Genomic DNA, 18,717 nt, shown 5'->3' on the forward strand with positions numbered 1-18,717 from the left:
TCACTATTTAGAGGGTGAAATTTTGTTTCTCTGGATAGTTTTTTAAGGAGACTCTTGTGTTTGATCTACCTTCAGAATGAGCAGCTTCGTCAGGATGTTATTGACTATCAAAAACAAATCGATTCACAGAAAGAAACACTCTTATCAAGAAGAGGAGAAGACAGTGACTACCGATCACAGTTGTCTAAAAAAAACTATGAACTTGTCCAGTATCTGGATGAAATTCAGGTAACACGATAGAATTCGGTTCAAAGCAATGATTTTTATAGAATTTTAATTTCATTACAATATAAATCGAGTATTTAGCCCCACCTTTAAATATATCTGATATAAATCTGCAACTGTGTATTTGAAGATAAATAAATTGCATCTTTGAAGTTGCAAATCTTGCAAATTCGTTCTTTTTATATGCTTATCTTGGGCATTTTCTAAGAACTAAGAGCCCTAGTTACAGTTTTGTTGATATTTAATTTGATTTAATTGGCCAAAAACAATTAACACTAAATATCTGTAAAGAATTGTTTTCTCCAATAGATACATAATGACTCCATTTCATTTTGATTTAAATTTTAGTTTCTTAAACTGTTTTTAACTATAGCATCTTTACCTTTCTAAGACTTTAACAGAAGCTAATGAGAAAATTGAACTTCAGAATCAAGAAATGAGAAAAAATCTAGAAGAGTCTGTACAGGAAATGGAAAAGATGACTGATGAATATAATAGGATGAAAGCTGTTGTACATCAAACAGATAACATAATGGACCAGTTAAAAAAAGAAAATGATCATTATCGGCTTCAAGTAAGAATTTGTTAGACTAAATTATTTGGGCAGATGTTATATTGCCTCATTACTGTGTATTTGAAGCTAGAAAGTAACTTCTAGGGTATGAGTCTTTGTCTTAGGTTCTAATATGTCACTTTATACTGTGGTATATTGCCTTGCTGGTATATTTGTCTCTGTGGGTTTCTCTAGACTCCTTATATATACCTTGTAATTCTTGCCGTATAGGGAATATGGGTAATAGATGAATGAATGGGTAGACAGCAGTCCTGCTAAGCTAGTAATTATGGGAATTTTCTACTAAAGGCTACTGGAAGTGCTATGGACCATCCCGTTTAATTTTACAATCTTAAAATATATGCACTCTAAATATCGTAGAAACTGGTATATTGTCAGTATTTACATGGGATTAAACTTGTTTTAAAAACTAGATTGATGCTTAAAAATATAAATCTCTAATATCAAAAAATAATTACACAATTTTAAAGGTATACAAACCATTATATGTCACCATAACTACAGAACTGCTCCAATAATTAACATGCATCACATGTGCATGCGTATGCTTCTCATGTGTATAATGTATATGTAGATATTCATGTACAATCAATATATATATATGTTATACTAAATTGCAACAGTTCTTGAAATAATTGTTGCCTTTCAGGTGCAGGAACTTACAGATCTTCTAAAAGCAAAAAATGAAGAAGATGATCCAATCATGGCCGCTGTCAATGCAAAAGTAGAAGAATGGAAGGTGCTTCATTCAGATACGACAATAGCTTTTTCTTTTTCATTTTAGATTTCAATTTTTTAGTCTTGATTTTCTTTAAAGGCCTTGTAATAGTTAATGACATTTTTATTAGGTATTCTTAAAAGCACATGAAATGTCTTAGGTAGAGAAGCTCTAAGAGTAGTCCTGTGTAGTCTTCTAGCTGTCTTTTGCTGAATGAGCTTTCCCGTATCAGTGAGTTGAACTTAAAATTTTCTGACAGAAGTCTAAGTCCAAAATATATTTATCATCTAAAATTGGTAATTATAAATAAAATTTAAATCGTTTTATGTAAGTCATAATTAACCTGTGTATATTAGCTTTGTAGTTCCAAGCTTAATTTTGGTTTTCCTGACTCTTTTTCCATGTTAGATTAATCAAGCTAGTGGCATTCGGTGGGAATGGGAATAAGGAAAGGGGTCTTTCAGAATCACCTCAAAAGTCTTTTTTCTTTTAATTTTATTTTTATTAGACCATACTGGTTTACAGTGCTGTGTCAATTTCTGCTTTACAGCATAGTGATCCAGTTATACAATATATATGTATATATATATATATATATATATATATATATACATTCTTTTTCTCGTACTTTCTTCCATTATGTTCTATCCCAAGAGATTAGGTATAGTTGCCTGTATAGTGGGACCTCATTGCTTATCTGTTCTTTCTTTCTTTCTTTCTTTTTTATTACTCAAATGAATTTATCACATGTGTAGTTGTATAATGACCGTGACACTCCAATGTCACAGTGCTTATCCGCTCTAAATGTAATAATTTGCATCTACTAACCCCATAATTCCAGTGTATCCCTCTCCCTTCCCCCTCCCCCCCTTGGCAACCACAAGTCTATTCTTTATGTCCTGACCCAGGGAGGTAGTGATGAAAAATAACAAAATAGTACTCTTTCAAGGCCCTGTAATTGAAACAAGTTTAGAAGTTTTTTCAGAAGTCTCTCTCTAACTCCAGCCATATCTCCCAAACTTACCATATCAGAAGTTAGAATTGTGATGATTATATATTTTGAAAATAGTTTGAAGTAATTCGAAGAAATAATTCTAATTTTAAAAGCTATCACTTTTTTTTTTCTTTTTAGGGCTGTGTTTATGGCATATGGAAGTTTCTGGGCTAGGGGTTGAATTGGAGCTATAGCTGCCACCATAGCCACAGCCACAGCCATGCCAGATCTGAGCCACGTCTGCGACCTACACCACAGGTCACAGCAACGCTAGATCCTTAAGCCACTAAGCAAAGCCAGGGATCAAACCTGCATCCTCATGAATACCAGTCAGGTTCGTAACCCACTGCGCCACAACAGGAAATCCCAAAAGCTATCATTTTTATAGTCACTATTTTTAACAAGCTTCACATCAATCTTGTTGGCTATGTGGAACCATCATGTGGGAAGCTCAGATAACCTATATTTTAAACAAAAGCAGTAGCAATTGAGTTGAAATTTACAAAATCAATCAGAGGTCAGTAAACTTTCTGTAAAAGGCCAGGGAGTAAATATTTTAGACCATTTGGTTTCCAGTGAAACCAGCTCTGCTGTTATGGCATGAAAACAGCTTTAGACAGTATATGAATTAATGAGCAAGGTTGTTTTCCAATAAAATTTTACAGAAGCAGGCAGCGGGCCAAATTTGACCTATGAGCCATAATTTACTGACTCTAGGAAAAAAAAGTTATTTTTAATCATTTAATTAAGGGGGTAAGATGTTCGCATATGTATTCTTCCGCCTTACATAGTATTTTTAAATAGTTTATATCAGTACATATGGTATTGCTTTGTTCTTTTTAAACACTGTGTAATTTTTCTTTGCAGATAAGTATGTTATTTATTGATTCCCTATTGTGTGATATTAGGAGGTTTCCAATTTTTGTGTTAGAAACCATGTTTTAATGAATATCCTTATATATTTATTATTTTGAAAATGTAGCTGTAGAATAAATGCTACAAGTGTAAATGTAATATGTATTGGCAGATACATTCCTCCAGTTTGTCACTTGTGTTTTGACTTTATGGTATTTTCTGCTGTGAAGTATTTCTTTTTATATTGCATAACCTTATTATTTTTATGGCCTTTGAATCACAATTAGAAAGGATTCTGAATATAAAATCATTTTCTCATATTTTCCTCTGGTATCTTCTAGTTTCATCTTTTACATTTAAATCTTTGAAGTATAATTTATTTTGGTGGTATGAAGAGTAAGATATGGATGCAGCAGAGTTACTCTGTTTAAATATCATTTATTATTTCATTTTTCTTAAATATAGTTCTATTTTTATTACATACAAAACTTGGATTTGAATCTGTTTTTGGACTCTCTTGTATTGATCGATCTGTTTTCAAACTATGTACACGTGTTTTAATTATTATTTGCTTAAATATTTGAAAAAGCTTTCTCATTTTTTGTTTGTTAAACTCTTCCTTATAAATATGTTTTTTTAAATACAATTTTTTAGAATAGTTTTTAAAAGTATGCTAGTTATCTTATTGTATATGTGTTAAATTTATAAATTAATTTATAGCTTGCTTTTGATATTGATCCCAGTGAAGAACGTATCTTTCACTATTTTTAAAATTGAGGTGAAATTGCCGTAACATGTTAGTTTTCAGTTATACAATGTAATGATTTCACATTTCTATGTGTTGCAAAGTGATTACCACAGTAAGTCCAGTCAACATTTGTAACCATTCATAGTTACCTTTTTTTTTTTTTCTGACAATGAGCACTTTGAAGGTTCGCTCTCTTAGCTATTTTCAAATGTGCAATACAGTATTAAAAAATATTGGTAACATACTGTGCAGTAGATAGCAGTGCCTTAACCATGTGCGTGTTGTCAGGCCTGAGTGCCTCTTCCATTCATGTCAAGGAGAGTCTGACTTTTTCCTTTTATACAACAACAAAACACCTTTCATTCATCTAAGATGTTTTGTTTCTTAGTGTCATTTAATATTTTCTTCATAAAGAATAGTTGTACAAGATTTCTTGTAATTGCAAGGGTGTATTTCTAGTTTCTTGTTTTGGGGTGGGTTTTGGAAACTGAGATTATTTAAACGATTTTATTCCTACGTAATGGAGGATAATGTGAGAAAAAGAATATATATACATAATATATATACATGTATGTATATGAGACTAGGTCGACAGAACAGTGTAAATCAACTATAATAGAAAAAATAAAAACCTACAAAAATAAAACAGATGAGGACATACTATATAGAACAGGGAAATTTACCCAATACTGTGTAATAACCTATATAAGAAAAGAATATATATATGTATATGTATCTGACTTATTTTCTGTAGCCCAAAATTAACACAACTTTGTAAGTCAACTATATTCTAATAAAAAATTTAAAAATAAAAATAAAAAATAAAAGGACCATGGGCCAACCCTCAAAAAAAAAAAAAGATTGTATTCCTTAAAAAGCAAAAAATAGTTTATATTTTTGAATCATTTCTTATTTGAACTTGATTGTTTGCACAAAAAGAGTAATAGTCATTCCAATAGTTGCTCATTTAAAATAACTTCTATTTCCTGTATTTTTAGAAATCTGCTGTGGTATCTGTTAAAATATTTACCATATGTGAGGAATGGTCTATTTTTGTCTCTTATGTAACAGATCCTATTTTCTTTATTTCTAGTTAATTTTATCTTCTAAAGATGATGAAATTATTGAGTATCAACAAATGTTACATAACCTGAGGGAAAAACTGAAAAATGCCCAGCTTGATGCTGATAAAAGTAATGTTATGGCTCTACAACAGGTAAAACTTTCTCAGAAAATTGGTTTATTAACGAGTTTTATCAAAGTTGACTATGGAACTCTGAACTATGTCTTACCTATTTATCTACTATTCCTAAATCACTTGTGCTTTTGGGTAAGTAATTTAAGTCTTTTGAAGTTTCTTACACCACCCAGTCTCAAGGAAGAAATTAAATTGAGAGGGATAGAATCATTTTGTATATTTTTCTGTTTTGATGCAGATAAAATGTTCATATTATTTTGATTGGGAATAACTATTAAAAACTTTTAGAAATTTTACTTAATACTCTGTTACTAAAGTTTATTATATTGTATTTTGTGCTGAAATATCATGTATAATGTGAAATAAATTAAAATATGATTATAATTTATATTGTGTAAGATACTTATTTTTAATACAAATCTATTCATATAGAAAAAATTACACTTGCATCATCTGTGGTCATCGTCCTAAAGAAAAAAAAGAAATTTGGGAAGTATTTGGGGAATAAGGACAATTGCAAGGGACAAGATTTTTGAGTGAAGTACTACATGGGTGAAAGCTAACTTGAATAAGAGAAAAAGCACAAGGCAACACCCAAACATAAAGGGATACAAAGATAGAATTAGATGGATGATGAGGAAGAGCAACATAAAAGGAGCCATAAAGAGCCACAAATATTAGAAAGTTCGGGAATACTTATTTGCCAGCGTGCTAGCCCTTATACAATCTGTAAGTACTAGAGTGACAGCAGCATACTTCTATTGAGTTGTGTAATTGATGTATACGAAATAGTAAAAGGTACAGTTTTGACCCATAAAATATGTATTCTATAGTCTTACTGAAAAAAATAAGACCTACCTTTTTCCTTACTTGTAAAATATGTATTAATCTTTGTAAAGAAATAATATATAGTATTAAAAAATATTTTATAGGGTATACAAGAACGAGATAGCCAAATTAAGATGCTCACTGAGCAAGTAGAACAGTATACAAAAGAAATGGAAAAAAATACTTTGATTATTGAAGATTTGAAAAATGAACTCCAAAGAAACAAAGGTAATTCAATGTTTTATGAATATGTATTTTATATACCATTAAGTTTTAAAAATGTTTTATTTTTATTAACATGGAATTGTTATATCAGTAAATGTTTTATTGATTTTTCTATTCGAAATTTATCATATTTTAAAAAATGATCCAGGTTATTATTAACTACACGTTAGATCTAAACTTGTAAATGATGGCAGTACTTTGCATAATTTTTATCTGACGAAAGTTACATTAACCTCTGATATCAGTTTGGCCATATGAAAAAAATTGAAAAATGGTGATATAATTGTGTTTAACCTCCTTTTTGGAAATAACAAAGAATGGAATAAAGTAAAATTTTGATCAGTGTAGTAGCATTGCAGAGGTTTTTCAGGAGTAATTTGACTTGTCAACATTTGAATTAATCTTACTTAACTTGATATCTCCTATTTTCTCCACCCTGGGTCATGCTACCTTACCTAATTTATCAAATCTTTTGAATGTCAGTCATTATAACCTGTATTTCCACAGCACTACATACTGTAGTTACACTAGAGCACATTAATGCAAACTATTCCTAATAAGTTCATGACATATTTATTATAACTGCTGCAGATAAAAAAAAAATGAAAAAGACATAGAGTTCCCTGGTAGCCTAGCGGGTTAAAGATTCGACATTGTAACTGCAGCAGCTCGGTCTCTGCTGTTGTGTGGGTTTGATCCCTGGCCCAGGAACTTCCTCATGCTGAAAAAAAAGACACGGAGTGGAAATAGTGAGTCCCTGTGTGTGTGTTGTTTAAGTGAAATAATGGTGGTGGTTGAAGGTATAGCTTTAATTTAGAGAGTGAGGCAAAAGCCTCCTGAGATATTTGAACAGAGACTTAAGGAAATGAGGGAGTCAGCCATGCAGATGTCACTAAGCAGTGGGAATAAGCACAGGGCAGTGAGACAGGAGTGTACCGAGCACGTCTGAGGAAGAACAAAGAAGCCTTTGTGGCTGTAGAAGAGTGAGCAAGTGGTCAGCGGTAGGTGATGAGATCAGAGCCCAGGGGCCATATCATATGGGGCCTACAGTACATTGTAAGGACTTTGGCTTTTCTTTTAAGTGAGAGCATCAAAGAAGGTTTTTGAAGAAAGGAATGATACAATTTGAATTTTGGCTTGGACTGTGTCATGGACTTTAGGAGTGTTAAGGACAGAACCTGGGAAACCTATTATAAGTCTGTTGCCATAACCTGGAAAGAAGGGATGGTGGCTTAGAGCATGGAGATAGCAGTGGAGTTACATAGATATAGTCAATTCTGGATATTACGAAGGTTGTAGAAATGAAATCGGCTGACAGATGAGATGTGAGATGTGAGAGAAAGTTATCAGGGCTTTTTGTCTGAATGCTGCGGAGGACTGTGGGAAGAGCAGCTATAGAGATGATCAGGTAGTTAAACAGGACATGTGAAGTGTGAGATGCTTATTAGACATCTGAGTGAAAGTGTCAAGTAGGTACTTGTCTGAGGCTCAGGAGGACAGTCTGAAGCTGGCTCTTACCATCAAGGGAGAAAGTCTTGGTTACAAAGAAAAATCTTAAGACTGAGCCCTGGGGTACTTTTGCTTGAGAGCCTGGGGAGATGAAAAGGAACAACCGAAAGGCGCTGGAAAGGAATGGCCAGAGAGATGGGAGGAAAACCAGGAGCAAGCGTGTAGAGTCCTGAAACTCACACAAGTTTCTCACTGTCATCAAGAAAGAGCATAAGCAGCTCTCTTTCGTGCTGTATTCATTGCTGCTAGTAAGTCAAGAGGAGCACTGAAAATTGACCATTTTATTTAACAGTAGTCAATTTTAGTTCAGGAGAAAGATGGGTAAAGCTGAAAAATAGAGCGAATATGGAGACTTTTGAGGACTATTTTTATGAAGGAAAGGAGAAAAATAGAGTGGTAGTTTGAAGGGACGGAGGGATAAGGAAACTGTGCTTCTCTTTAAAATGGAAGAAATAATCATACTTCCAGGTTAAAAGGGAAGATCAATTAAAAAAGAAACAATTCTTGAGTTGATGAAGCAGGAGGAGGAGAAAACTTCTGGAATAAGCTCGAGAAGGCAAGGAGATGGGATTTAGTGTTTAGTGGAGATGGGATTTAGTGTTCAGATGGGATTTAGGAGCACAGCGTTGTCCATAGCAGCAGGAGTGTACAGACATACTTGGAGGTAGTGGGGTCGATGTCCCGACAGGGAAAGTTCTGTTTTCTCGGTGAACAGGAAGCAAGGTTCTGAGCCGAAAGTGAGGAAGGGACAGATACATAAGAAGTTGAGGAGAGAGAAGTAAAGAGAACGTTCGCAGTGGTCATCTGGAAGAATGAGCAAACTAGGGAAATGTGTGATTGTTTAGCGGCGTTAAGACCCACTTTATATACGTACTTCTATCTATGTGTGTATTATGTATGTATTAGAATTATACTTTGACAATAGCTTAAATCGCTTCAGAAAGATGATATATTGTGGGTTTTGCATATTCCACCCATCAGGAGAAAAAGTGGCAGTTTATCTCTGCCCTCGAATAAGGAAGGGGTCTTATCTAGTGACACTTCTGTCAGTCCATAGTCATAGGACCCTAAAGCCGACAGGTGTCTATACTAGATTGTATGCTCCATATATTGAATTGAATTTGCATATGACAAATTTTTTTGCTAATGGTGTTCTCCCTTCATTGGTTAGCATTAGTTTTAGCTCTTACAGGCCTCTGAAAATGATGGCCGAATCAAGATAGAAGTTTATTTTTCACTTATATATTGGGCTAGAATTAGACAGTCCAGAATGTTGCCTTCACGTGCCTCATGCAAAATGGAACTTCATCCTCACATCCAACCCCACACAGCAAGAGAGGAGCAAAGAGCAAGTACTGAAGGGTAGGCGGGTGAACATACTGTGGGGGCCCACGTAGGAGAAAGGGAGGGGAGATTTGGGAGTCGGCTTCAGTCACACCCTCCAACCAGGCTGCTCGCTCCAGAGAGCAGAGCTCACTTCTTATAAACATGTGACCTCCTGCACTAGTCCAATGCCTGTGTGTAAGTATATGTCCTATAAATCAGGTGTTTATTGTGGATGAGTAAAAGAATGATTTGTGTCAATACATTTTAGAATGATAGGAAGACTATATTTTGGTTTTAGCAACAGTTCAAGATGTACAAGTAGGAATTTTTTAGCTATGAGTTCCAATTAAGTTTAGCTGCAAGTGACAGAAAACAATCAAATATAACAGTGGCTTAAACAGACTAGAAATGCACTTTTCTGTGATATAAATGAAGTTGAGGCAACTAGTTTAGGATTGGTGTGCTAGTTGTACGAACACTAGATATCAGGCACCCTGTACCTTACTCTGCATTTCTCACCATGTTTCCATGTCATGTTTTGGGAACACCATTTGGTATCCAGCCCTGATGTCTGTATTCTAGCTGGCAGGAAGGAAGAAGAAAGTTTCGTTGCTCTCCTTTAAAAAAACATTTCCTAAAATATGCACATGCTCTTTGTGTTAATATCCCATTAGTCACATGACCACACCTAGCTGCTGGAATGTAAATGGAAGTTTAGTTTTTATTTCAAGTGGCCATGTGTCCAGCTAAAAATCAATACTTCTACTACTGAGCAAAAAAGGGAGGTTAACTATTAGGAACAGATAGCAGCTTTTGCCACAATGATCATTCTTTGTAAAGAAGTGTTTTCCAGTCTTTTATACCCTTTCAGCTAAGATTTGATTAAAACTTCCTTTTTAGATTTGTTAATAAAACCAAATCAAAACTTTATTTTACAAAATATTACCATAATACTGCATGGATTTTTTTTCTTTAGTGACATATTAGTGATTTATAGGAGTAAGTAGTCAATTCGGTTCATTCGTGATTTTTATTTTTACCCTGTAGGAGCTTCAGCACTTTCTCAACAGACTCATTATATGAAAATTCAGTCTAAGGTTCAAATTTTAGAAGAGAGAACTAAAGAGGCTGAGAGAACAGCTGAGCTGGCTGAGGCTGATGCTAGAGAAAAGGATAAAGAGTTAGTTGAGACTCTGAAGCGATTAAAAGATTATGAATCGGTATGTATTTTTATCTTGTCAGTCAAGAAGCTTAATTATTCTTGCTACTTACAGTTAGACTGTTCTGTGCCACGTACTGTGTACTATTTAAAGACTTGTTTCAGGAGTATCTCATGATAAAGATTATCCTAACTAATTTATGCAAAAATGTTCAGACATTTGCAACACTTTTACTTTTTGCAGGAGAATTGTTTTCAAACCATTTGATTAAAACATTTTGCCCAGATAATGAGCTTTGGTGAGGCAGCAGGATTTGATTCTTTGTGATCTGAGCCATTGTACCACCATGCAAATGTGACACCACTGATTAATTGTACCAAAGTTGTGGTAGAAACAGCCACCCAGTGTGCCAACACAGCCTTCCTTTGTACTTCTCATATTTTGGAATCAGATCTCAGAGTATGTAATATTGAGTCACTTTGCCATTAGGATGCTGTACTGCGAAATTTCAACTCTTCTGCTTCCCATTAGTATTATTACTGGATTTGTTTTTTAAAATCACACTAAAAAACACAGTTTAGAGATATAAATTATAGGTGTATATATATGTTGCACTTCCCCTCAGACTTAATAAGAAAATAAATGATTGAATTTGATGATTTATTCAAAGAAACTATGTTATATTTAAATTACATTGGTTATGTTTCAGGGAATTTATGGTTTAGAAGATGCTGTTATTGAAATAAAGAATTGTAAAAACCAAATTAAAATAAGAGATCGAGAGATTGAAGTATTGACAAAAGAAATCAATAAACTTGAGATGAAGATCAATGATTTCCTTGATGAAAATGAAGCACTTAGAGAACGTGTAGGTAAGTCATCTTTTAAGATGTATCATTTGCTCAACCCTAATTGTCAAGTCCTTTTTGTTTTCCTTTTTATTATTATTTTTAATAGTTGGATGCTTTTTTTCCAAATATATCCTTCTGTTAAAATAATTTAAAACAAGTAGAAGAGGAGTTGTTCCATTAAAGTGGGATTATGGATTTGTTGAAGTTGGGATGGTGTTTGGACTGGAGCACTGCTGTATCTGTCAGAGATCTCAATAATAATTCCTTGCTTGAAAAAATGAAAGTTGGCTAAATTAATACCACCGTATATTAGAACTTAACCTTTTTTTTTTTTTTTTTGTCTTTTGCCATTTCTAGGGCCACTCCCGTGGCATATGGAGATTCCCAGGCTAGGAGTCAAATCGGAGCTGCAGCCGCCGGCCTACGCCACAGCCGTAGCAACATGGGATCCGAGCCACGTCTGCAACCTACACCACAGCTCAGGGCAATGCCGGATCGTTAACCCACTGAGCAAGAGCAGGGACCGAACCCGCAACCTCATGGTTCCTAGTCGGATTCGTTAACCACTGAGCTACAGCGGGACTCCTAGAACTTAACCTTTTTTTTTTAATAGAAGTAGTTTGTTAGTTTGCAGAATGTTCTAGTTTCCGATGAATGCATGGGGACATTAAAAAACACTGAAATACTGTTTAATCCCTTTTGAGACTTTCAAATACTTTTATAATTTAGACTGTTACTTGTGTTGAGTATTTTAAGGTTACTGATTGATTCTAAGAAGCAGTTACTAAATATAGCCTGAGACTTTATATATTGCTATCAACAAATGGTTCATTAGTGAATATTATTTGTTTAAATGTTTCGGCAGTACAATATAAATTTGTACTTTAAAATAAAGGTCTAAATAATGATTTCATTACACTTGGTAAATACCAGTTAATGCTTGCTTTTTTTTTTTAAACTATGTAATTAATTATACACAGATTTATAGGTAAATATTGATTTGTATAGCAATCATCACAACCAAATTTTACAGCATTTCCATCCCAAACCCTCAGTGCATCCCCTCACCCCCCAGCCTGTCTCATTTGGAAACCATAAGTATTTCAAAGTCTGTGAGTCAGTATCTGTTCTGCAGAGAAGTTCACTGTGTCCTTTTTTAAATTTTATTTTATTTTATTTTTATCACTCAATGAATTTATTACATTTATAGTTGTACAGTGATCATCACAATCCAATTTTATAGGATTTCCATCCCACAACCCCAGTGCATCCCCCCACCCCCTGAACTATGTTGACTAGTAGTGGCGAGATCAGACATCCTTGTCTTGTTCCTGGTCTCAGCGGGCATACTTTCAGCTTTTCACCATTGAGAATGATGTTAGCTCTACGTTTGTCATATCTGGTCTTTATTATGTTGAGGTAGGTTCCCTCTCTGCCTACTTTCTGAAGGGTTTTTATCAGAAATGGGTGCTGGATTTTTCGTCAAAGGCTTTTTCTGTGTCTATTGAGAGGATCATATGGTTTTTATTCTTCAGTGTGTTAATGTGGTGTATCACACTGATTGATTTGTGGATATTGAAGAACCCTTGCATCCCTGGGATAAATCCAGTTAATGCTTTCTTAAAGTTAAAATGATCCCTTGTGAAATCTGTTCTCTAAAGGAAGAACAATAAATATTTAATATGTATTATTTATTTGTAAAAAGGTGCCTAACTGGGACCCAGAGACATGCCAGGACCTCAGATTAGACTTAGTCTAATCAGTTCAGCCTCACAGATCATGGCCAACTTTAGTGTTTTTAAGGATGAATCAGCCATGTAAATACCTGCATAAACACCAGATTTTCTGCATTTTAAGGGCTCTGAATCTTGGTTTATAATACATCAGCCAGTCTTGATGTAGTTGAGTGCATAGGGCTAATCATATGATGTTATTGATGTTAATAATGACCACTCTGTGCTAGACACTGCTCTAACTTTATGTGGATTAATTTTGTTATACCCCCTGACACCAAGCCAGAAGTAATATGTACCTACATGCACACATGTCCCTGCAACTTAGTTAATAGTTGAAGGTGAGAATTGAACCCACATCTGTTTTATTCCAAAGCGTCTGTTCTCAATGCGTTTTAATACCTCTCTGACAGTCCACCATGGAGAAGACAGATCATAAATTTTTTTTGTCAATTTCTATTAATAATTGTAATAAAATTTAAACTTGTAGGGTTCAAATACCTGAAAAAGTCTTTCACAAGAAATACCTCATTCTTAAGTGGTGCTGGCTAAATATATAATCAGTAGCTTGACGGACAGTTGCTGTATGAAGTTCTTGTAGTTCCTTTGAATGTTATTAAAGTTTTAATTACATTGCTTTTTGTTTCAGGTCTTGAACCAAAGACAATGATTGATTTAACTGAATTTAGAAATAGCAAAAGTTTAAAACAGCAGCAGTACAGAGCTGAAAACCAGATTCTCTTGAAAGAGGCAAGTGTAGCAATCAAATGATTGTTTTTCTAGATGAAGAAAAGGAAAATACTAATAATTTATACTTTGCAGATTGAAAGTCTAGAGGAAGAGCGGCTTGAACTGAAAAAAAAAATTCGTCAAATGGCTCAAGAAAAAGGAAAAAGAATTACAGCTTCAGGTATACTCAGTTATTCCAAACCTTTAAAAGGATCATTGAAAAATGAATTGTCTGGCTCTGCAATTTTCTGTATGGTATAAATACTATTGCTGTATTACCATGGTTTTGCTACAAGTTTAATAAATGAAAATAACGACCTGATTGAGAGTGTATGAGTGAGTGTCATTGGGTTCAGTCCTAAATCTGAAACAGGTAAAAAGAATAATAAAAGAAAATAAGTGACCAAAAAACAAACTTTAGAATCATAAACTTTTGAAAAATTTATAATACAGTCTGTATTAATTTCTAAACAATCCCAGTGTGTTGTGATTAGTAGTGATAAAACTTAGTAATATTTATGTTTATGTTACTGTTATATTTTCACTTTCCTTTAGAGCTATGCGTTGGAAGCTTTCCTTGTACCTTATTTATTATTAAGTGAAAGTAATATTTTATTGAATACAAGTTAACATTTTGGCAGTTTATCTTACGTGATATAAAGAGAACAGTTGGTTAGGTTTTTTGTTTGTTTGGGGGGCTGCTGCACCCAGGGCATGTGGAAGTTCCCTAGCCAGGGACTGAAACTGCACTGCAAGTGTGGCCTGCAGCCAGAGCTGTGGCAATGCGGATCCTTTACATGCTGCCCAAGAGGGAACTTCTGGTTTAGTTTTTAAAAGCTATTGCACTGCTTTTTTGAAGAAGACCATAGAGAAGAAACTTTTTTCCTAACTTGGCGCAAGCCCACAAGTATCTGTGAGCAATAGAGGGTTGTTTTGTTTGTTTGTTCGTTTTGGTTTATTTATTTTAAGCATTGTGTTCTCTGTAGTACATCAAAAATTTCTGCAAGGGCAAAACTTTGTCATTTACTGGTATAGTAACCAGTTTAGTCATTATTCATGATTCTTGTCTGTTTTTAATTTTAATATAGTTAATTTACAATGTCCATCAATTTCTTAGGTACAGCAAAGTGACTCAGTCTTACCAATATATACACTGTTTTTCCCACATATCGTCCATCATGTTCTGTCATGAGTGGATGTAGTTCCCTGTGCTATACAACAGGATTGTCTACTTTGTGAGTCTTGTAACTATTTTAGTACTTATCAATATGAGCAAAGGATGATAGAGAAGATAAAATGTGTGTGTGTTTCTCATTAATATCTTATTAATAGAGAGCTAAATCCAACAGTTGTATAGGTTACATGCTGCAATCCGGGATTTTGGAAATTGTTATTCTACCTTTTGTTTGAATTAAAACTCGATTTTAGTTTTTGAGAATTAAAGTATTGGATTAACAGGAGAGTTATTTTTACGTTTTTAATTTGTTAATTCTTTTATATATAGGATTAACTGTTGAAGACCTGAACTTAACTGAAAACTTTTCTCAAGAGAATAGAACAGGAGAAGGAAAATTGAATTTCATGAGCCTCAAAAATATGAGTGAAGCACAATCAAAGGTAAATAGTAAACTACTGTTAGGACAAAGAGAAGAAAGTATGATCAGTGCTGTCATTTCTGCCCCCATTATCTCATTTTGGACATTGCTTCTTTTTTAATCTTTTTTTTTTTTTTTTTGGTCTTTTCTAGAGCCGCACCCATGGCATATGGAAGTTCCCAGGCTAGGGGTCTAATCAGAGCTGTAGCTGCCGGCCTATGCCAGAGCCACAGCAACGTGGGATCCAAGCCACTTCTGTGACCGGGACCACAGCTTACAGCAACGCTGGATCCTTAACCCACTGAGCGAGGCCAGGGATCGAACCCGCAACTTCATGGTTCCTAGTCGGATTCGTTAACCACTGAGCCACGATGGGAACTCCACTTCTTGTTAATAAAAGTAAAATGCTTTATTTAAATAACCTGTTGATCCCAAGATTGATTAATGAAACATTATTTACTCTGAATACAGATTAGGAGTTCAGATAAAGTAGAGCTGCTGCATAAGAGGCCATCATTCAGTATTCCACAGTCATATCAGAAAGAGCCAGAAGAGAAGCTGACCATAGGATCATTATCAAGAACGTTGTCTGAAACTCGCCGTAGTGTAGAAAGTGACGTGAATCCTTTTGTCACTCTAACTAGACGTTCTTCGTCTGTGCAAGTGAAAGATAATATTTCACCTCCAGAAACTATTACAATAAGGGAGATTTTTAAAGCACCCTGTCTACAGTCTTTAAGAAATCTAGAGTCATTAGTCAGTTCCTTCAGTAGGGAGAGTCATGAAGAAATAAATGACTGTTTATGCTCTCTTTCTTATGATTCTATGAAGAAAGTGTCAGGAAGCCATCAGGCACTTGAGAAGACTGATTTCACACAAAAAAGTGATTCATCTTTACGAGCCTTATCCACAGCTTCAGATTTAATGCAGAAATTATCACTTAGGCAAAAATCTGCAGTATTTTGTCAGCAAATTCATGGTAATAGAACTGACATGGATAAGTTACAAATAGCAACATCAGAAGATGATCAGGTTCATAACCCAATAAAATGTGCTGATACGAATTTGAAAGAAGATACAAGAAAAAGTGATGTACCCTTACAGACAGAGATATTGAAAAGTAAACTTGAAGTTACTGTTCCGGATCCTATGCCTGTTAATGTACAATCAAAATTATCTCAGATAGATCCACTTGAAAATCTTATAGAACAGCTACGGACAGAACTGGTATTTCTTAGATCTCAGGTGAGCTCACCTCCAAATTACATTCCTGGGATTGCTTTTTAATTCTTTTTTATGATTTCTCTAGCAAAGTTCTGTAATTAGCAATTATGAGAAATTTTTTATGTTTGCACTTTAATTTATACACATTCTTCTTAAAAAAAACCTAAAAATGCAGTGAATTTGAAATGAACTCATTGACTTACCTAATTTATTAAATATTTCTTTAGAATGAAGTCATAGCACAGGATTTATTGATCAAAGAAGTACAGAGTAGAAATGCAGAAATAGAGCTTGAACGTCATAGAAACCAGGCAGAGCAGGTAGTATAAATGCCGGTCGTTAAAAGAGATGGTTGTGCTGCTAAAGACAAAAACTTTCTTTATCTCTCTACCTCTCCCCATGGGTGCTGGAGGGAGGGAGAGGGTCGAAGATCATTATCTCGTCTACCCTTTATGTTTCTTATATCTTTGTGACTGCTGCTGTGTTTCTCTAACTTGTTTTGGGTGTATAAACCTCAGTTGATCAATTTTTTTTTTCTTTTGCCTTTTCTTGGGCCTCTCCCGCGGCATGTGAAGAGTCCCAGGCTAAGGGTCTAATCGGAGCTTTAGCCGCCGGCCTACACCACAGCCACAGCAACGCGGGATCTGAGCCACGTCTGCGGCCTACACCACAGCTCATGGAAACGCCAGATCCTTAACCCACCGAGCAAGGTCAGGAATCGAACCTGCAACCTCATGGTTCCTAGTCGGATTCATTAACCACTGAGCCACAATGGGAACTCCGAAACTTTTTTAAAATTCAAAACTATGAACTATGGTAATATTTTATTAAAAAATTGTATTCTTTTTATGTTTTGTTTAGAATGAATTTCTCTCAAGAGAACTAATTGAAAAGGAAAAAGATTTAGAAAGAAGTAGAACAATAATAGCCAAATTTCAGAAAAAATGTAAGTTACTGTTACACTTATTTTTCTATACTTAGTCTGTACCGAAAATAATGGCTTCGAAAGGACTTTAATGCATTTTGTTTTCAAGTCTGTTTAAGCCTTAATTACGTCTGTAATGAATACTCTTCAGTCTCATTTGTGTCTTTCGTTTGCCTTGCTGTATTTATTTTCAGAGAATGTATTAGTTTGAATTTATTATGATGATTAATAAGTCTCTTTTTTCTCTAATGAAAGTAAAGTTAGAAAAACAAATTTAAAAGATTTTCAATGTAAAGTAAAGGCAAAATATGCTTTTATGTGTATTTCTTTTAGCCATGAGATGCATATGGTTGTGGATATTTAAATAGATGTGTAATTTAACCTAACTATTCATACATTGAGTCTATAGTTGAATTTTTGTACATTTGTTTATATTGGCATTTTATAGGTGAGTTATTTTTACAGTGTGTGAAATATTTTTCATCTGTATAGAAAGGTGTAAATTGTAAAAGAGAACTATTCATTTAAAGAGACTAAATATGTTATTTTAGCAAAAGAATTAGTTGAAGAAAATAAGCAACTAGAAGAAGGTATGAAAGAAATATTGCAAGCTATTAAGGAAATGCAGAAAGATCCTGATGTTAAAGGAGGCGAAACATCTCTAATTATTCCCAGTCTTGAAAGACTAGTTAATGTAAGTTATTTTTTCATATTAATGGTTTTGCTTTGTTGTTTCATCACTTTAAAGATGTTGTTCCACTCTCACTCGTCTCCATAGTTTCTGATGAGACATTCGTTTTCATTTGAGTCATTGTTCCCCCTGTATAAAATGTTTGATTCTTCTCAGGCTACTTGTAAGACTTTGTCTTTTTATTTGGTTTTGACCAGTCTGACTGTAATGTGCCAAGGTGGAATGTGTGTGTGCATGTGTATCTTGTTTGGGAGTCACTGAGCTTCTTGAATCTGTTAGCTTGTTTTATTCACCACAGTTGGGAAGTTTTCTGCCATTAATTTCTTCATTCTCTCTGAAACTCCAATGAAACATGTTAGATGATGTTGTCCCATAGGTCCCTAAGTCTCTGTTATTTTTTTCCCTAATTTTTATCTTATCTTCTTCCAGTTGGATAATTGCTATTAATTTGTCTTCAAGTTCACTGACACTTTCTCCTGCCATCTCCATTTTTCAGTTTGTTTTTTTTAGATTTTTTTTTTATATAATGATTTTTATTTTTTCCTTTATAGCTGATTTACAGTGTTCTGTCAGTTTTCTACTGTACAGCATGGTGACCCAGTTTCACAT

The 18,717-nt window shown here is 34.3% G+C and overlaps 1 protein-coding gene across 1 annotated transcript in view; it reads left to right on the forward strand.

Annotated features, from left to right (window-relative positions):
* The window catches only part of CEP290 (centrosomal protein 290), an 89,941-nt gene that overhangs the window by 9,963 nt on the left and 61,261 nt on the right, over window positions 1-18,717 (forward strand). Inside the window, 12 exon segments of the mRNA XM_021092777.1 lie at window positions 76-228; window positions 617-799; window positions 1,449-1,538; window positions 5,208-5,330; window positions 6,245-6,368; window positions 10,248-10,420; window positions 11,070-11,232; window positions 13,594-13,694; window positions 13,767-13,854; window positions 15,178-15,290; window positions 17,354-17,438; window positions 17,969-18,111. Coding sequence (XP_020948436.1) covers window positions 76-228; window positions 617-799; window positions 1,449-1,538; window positions 5,208-5,330; window positions 6,245-6,368; window positions 10,248-10,420; window positions 11,070-11,232; window positions 13,594-13,694; window positions 13,767-13,854; window positions 15,178-15,290; window positions 17,354-17,438; window positions 17,969-18,111 — 1,539 coding nt within the window.

Source organism: Sus scrofa, chromosome 5 (genome assembly GCF_000003025.6).
Source record: "Sus scrofa isolate TJ Tabasco breed Duroc chromosome 5, Sscrofa11.1, whole genome shotgun sequence".
NCBI lineage: Eukaryota > Metazoa > Chordata > Mammalia > Artiodactyla > Suidae > Sus > Sus scrofa.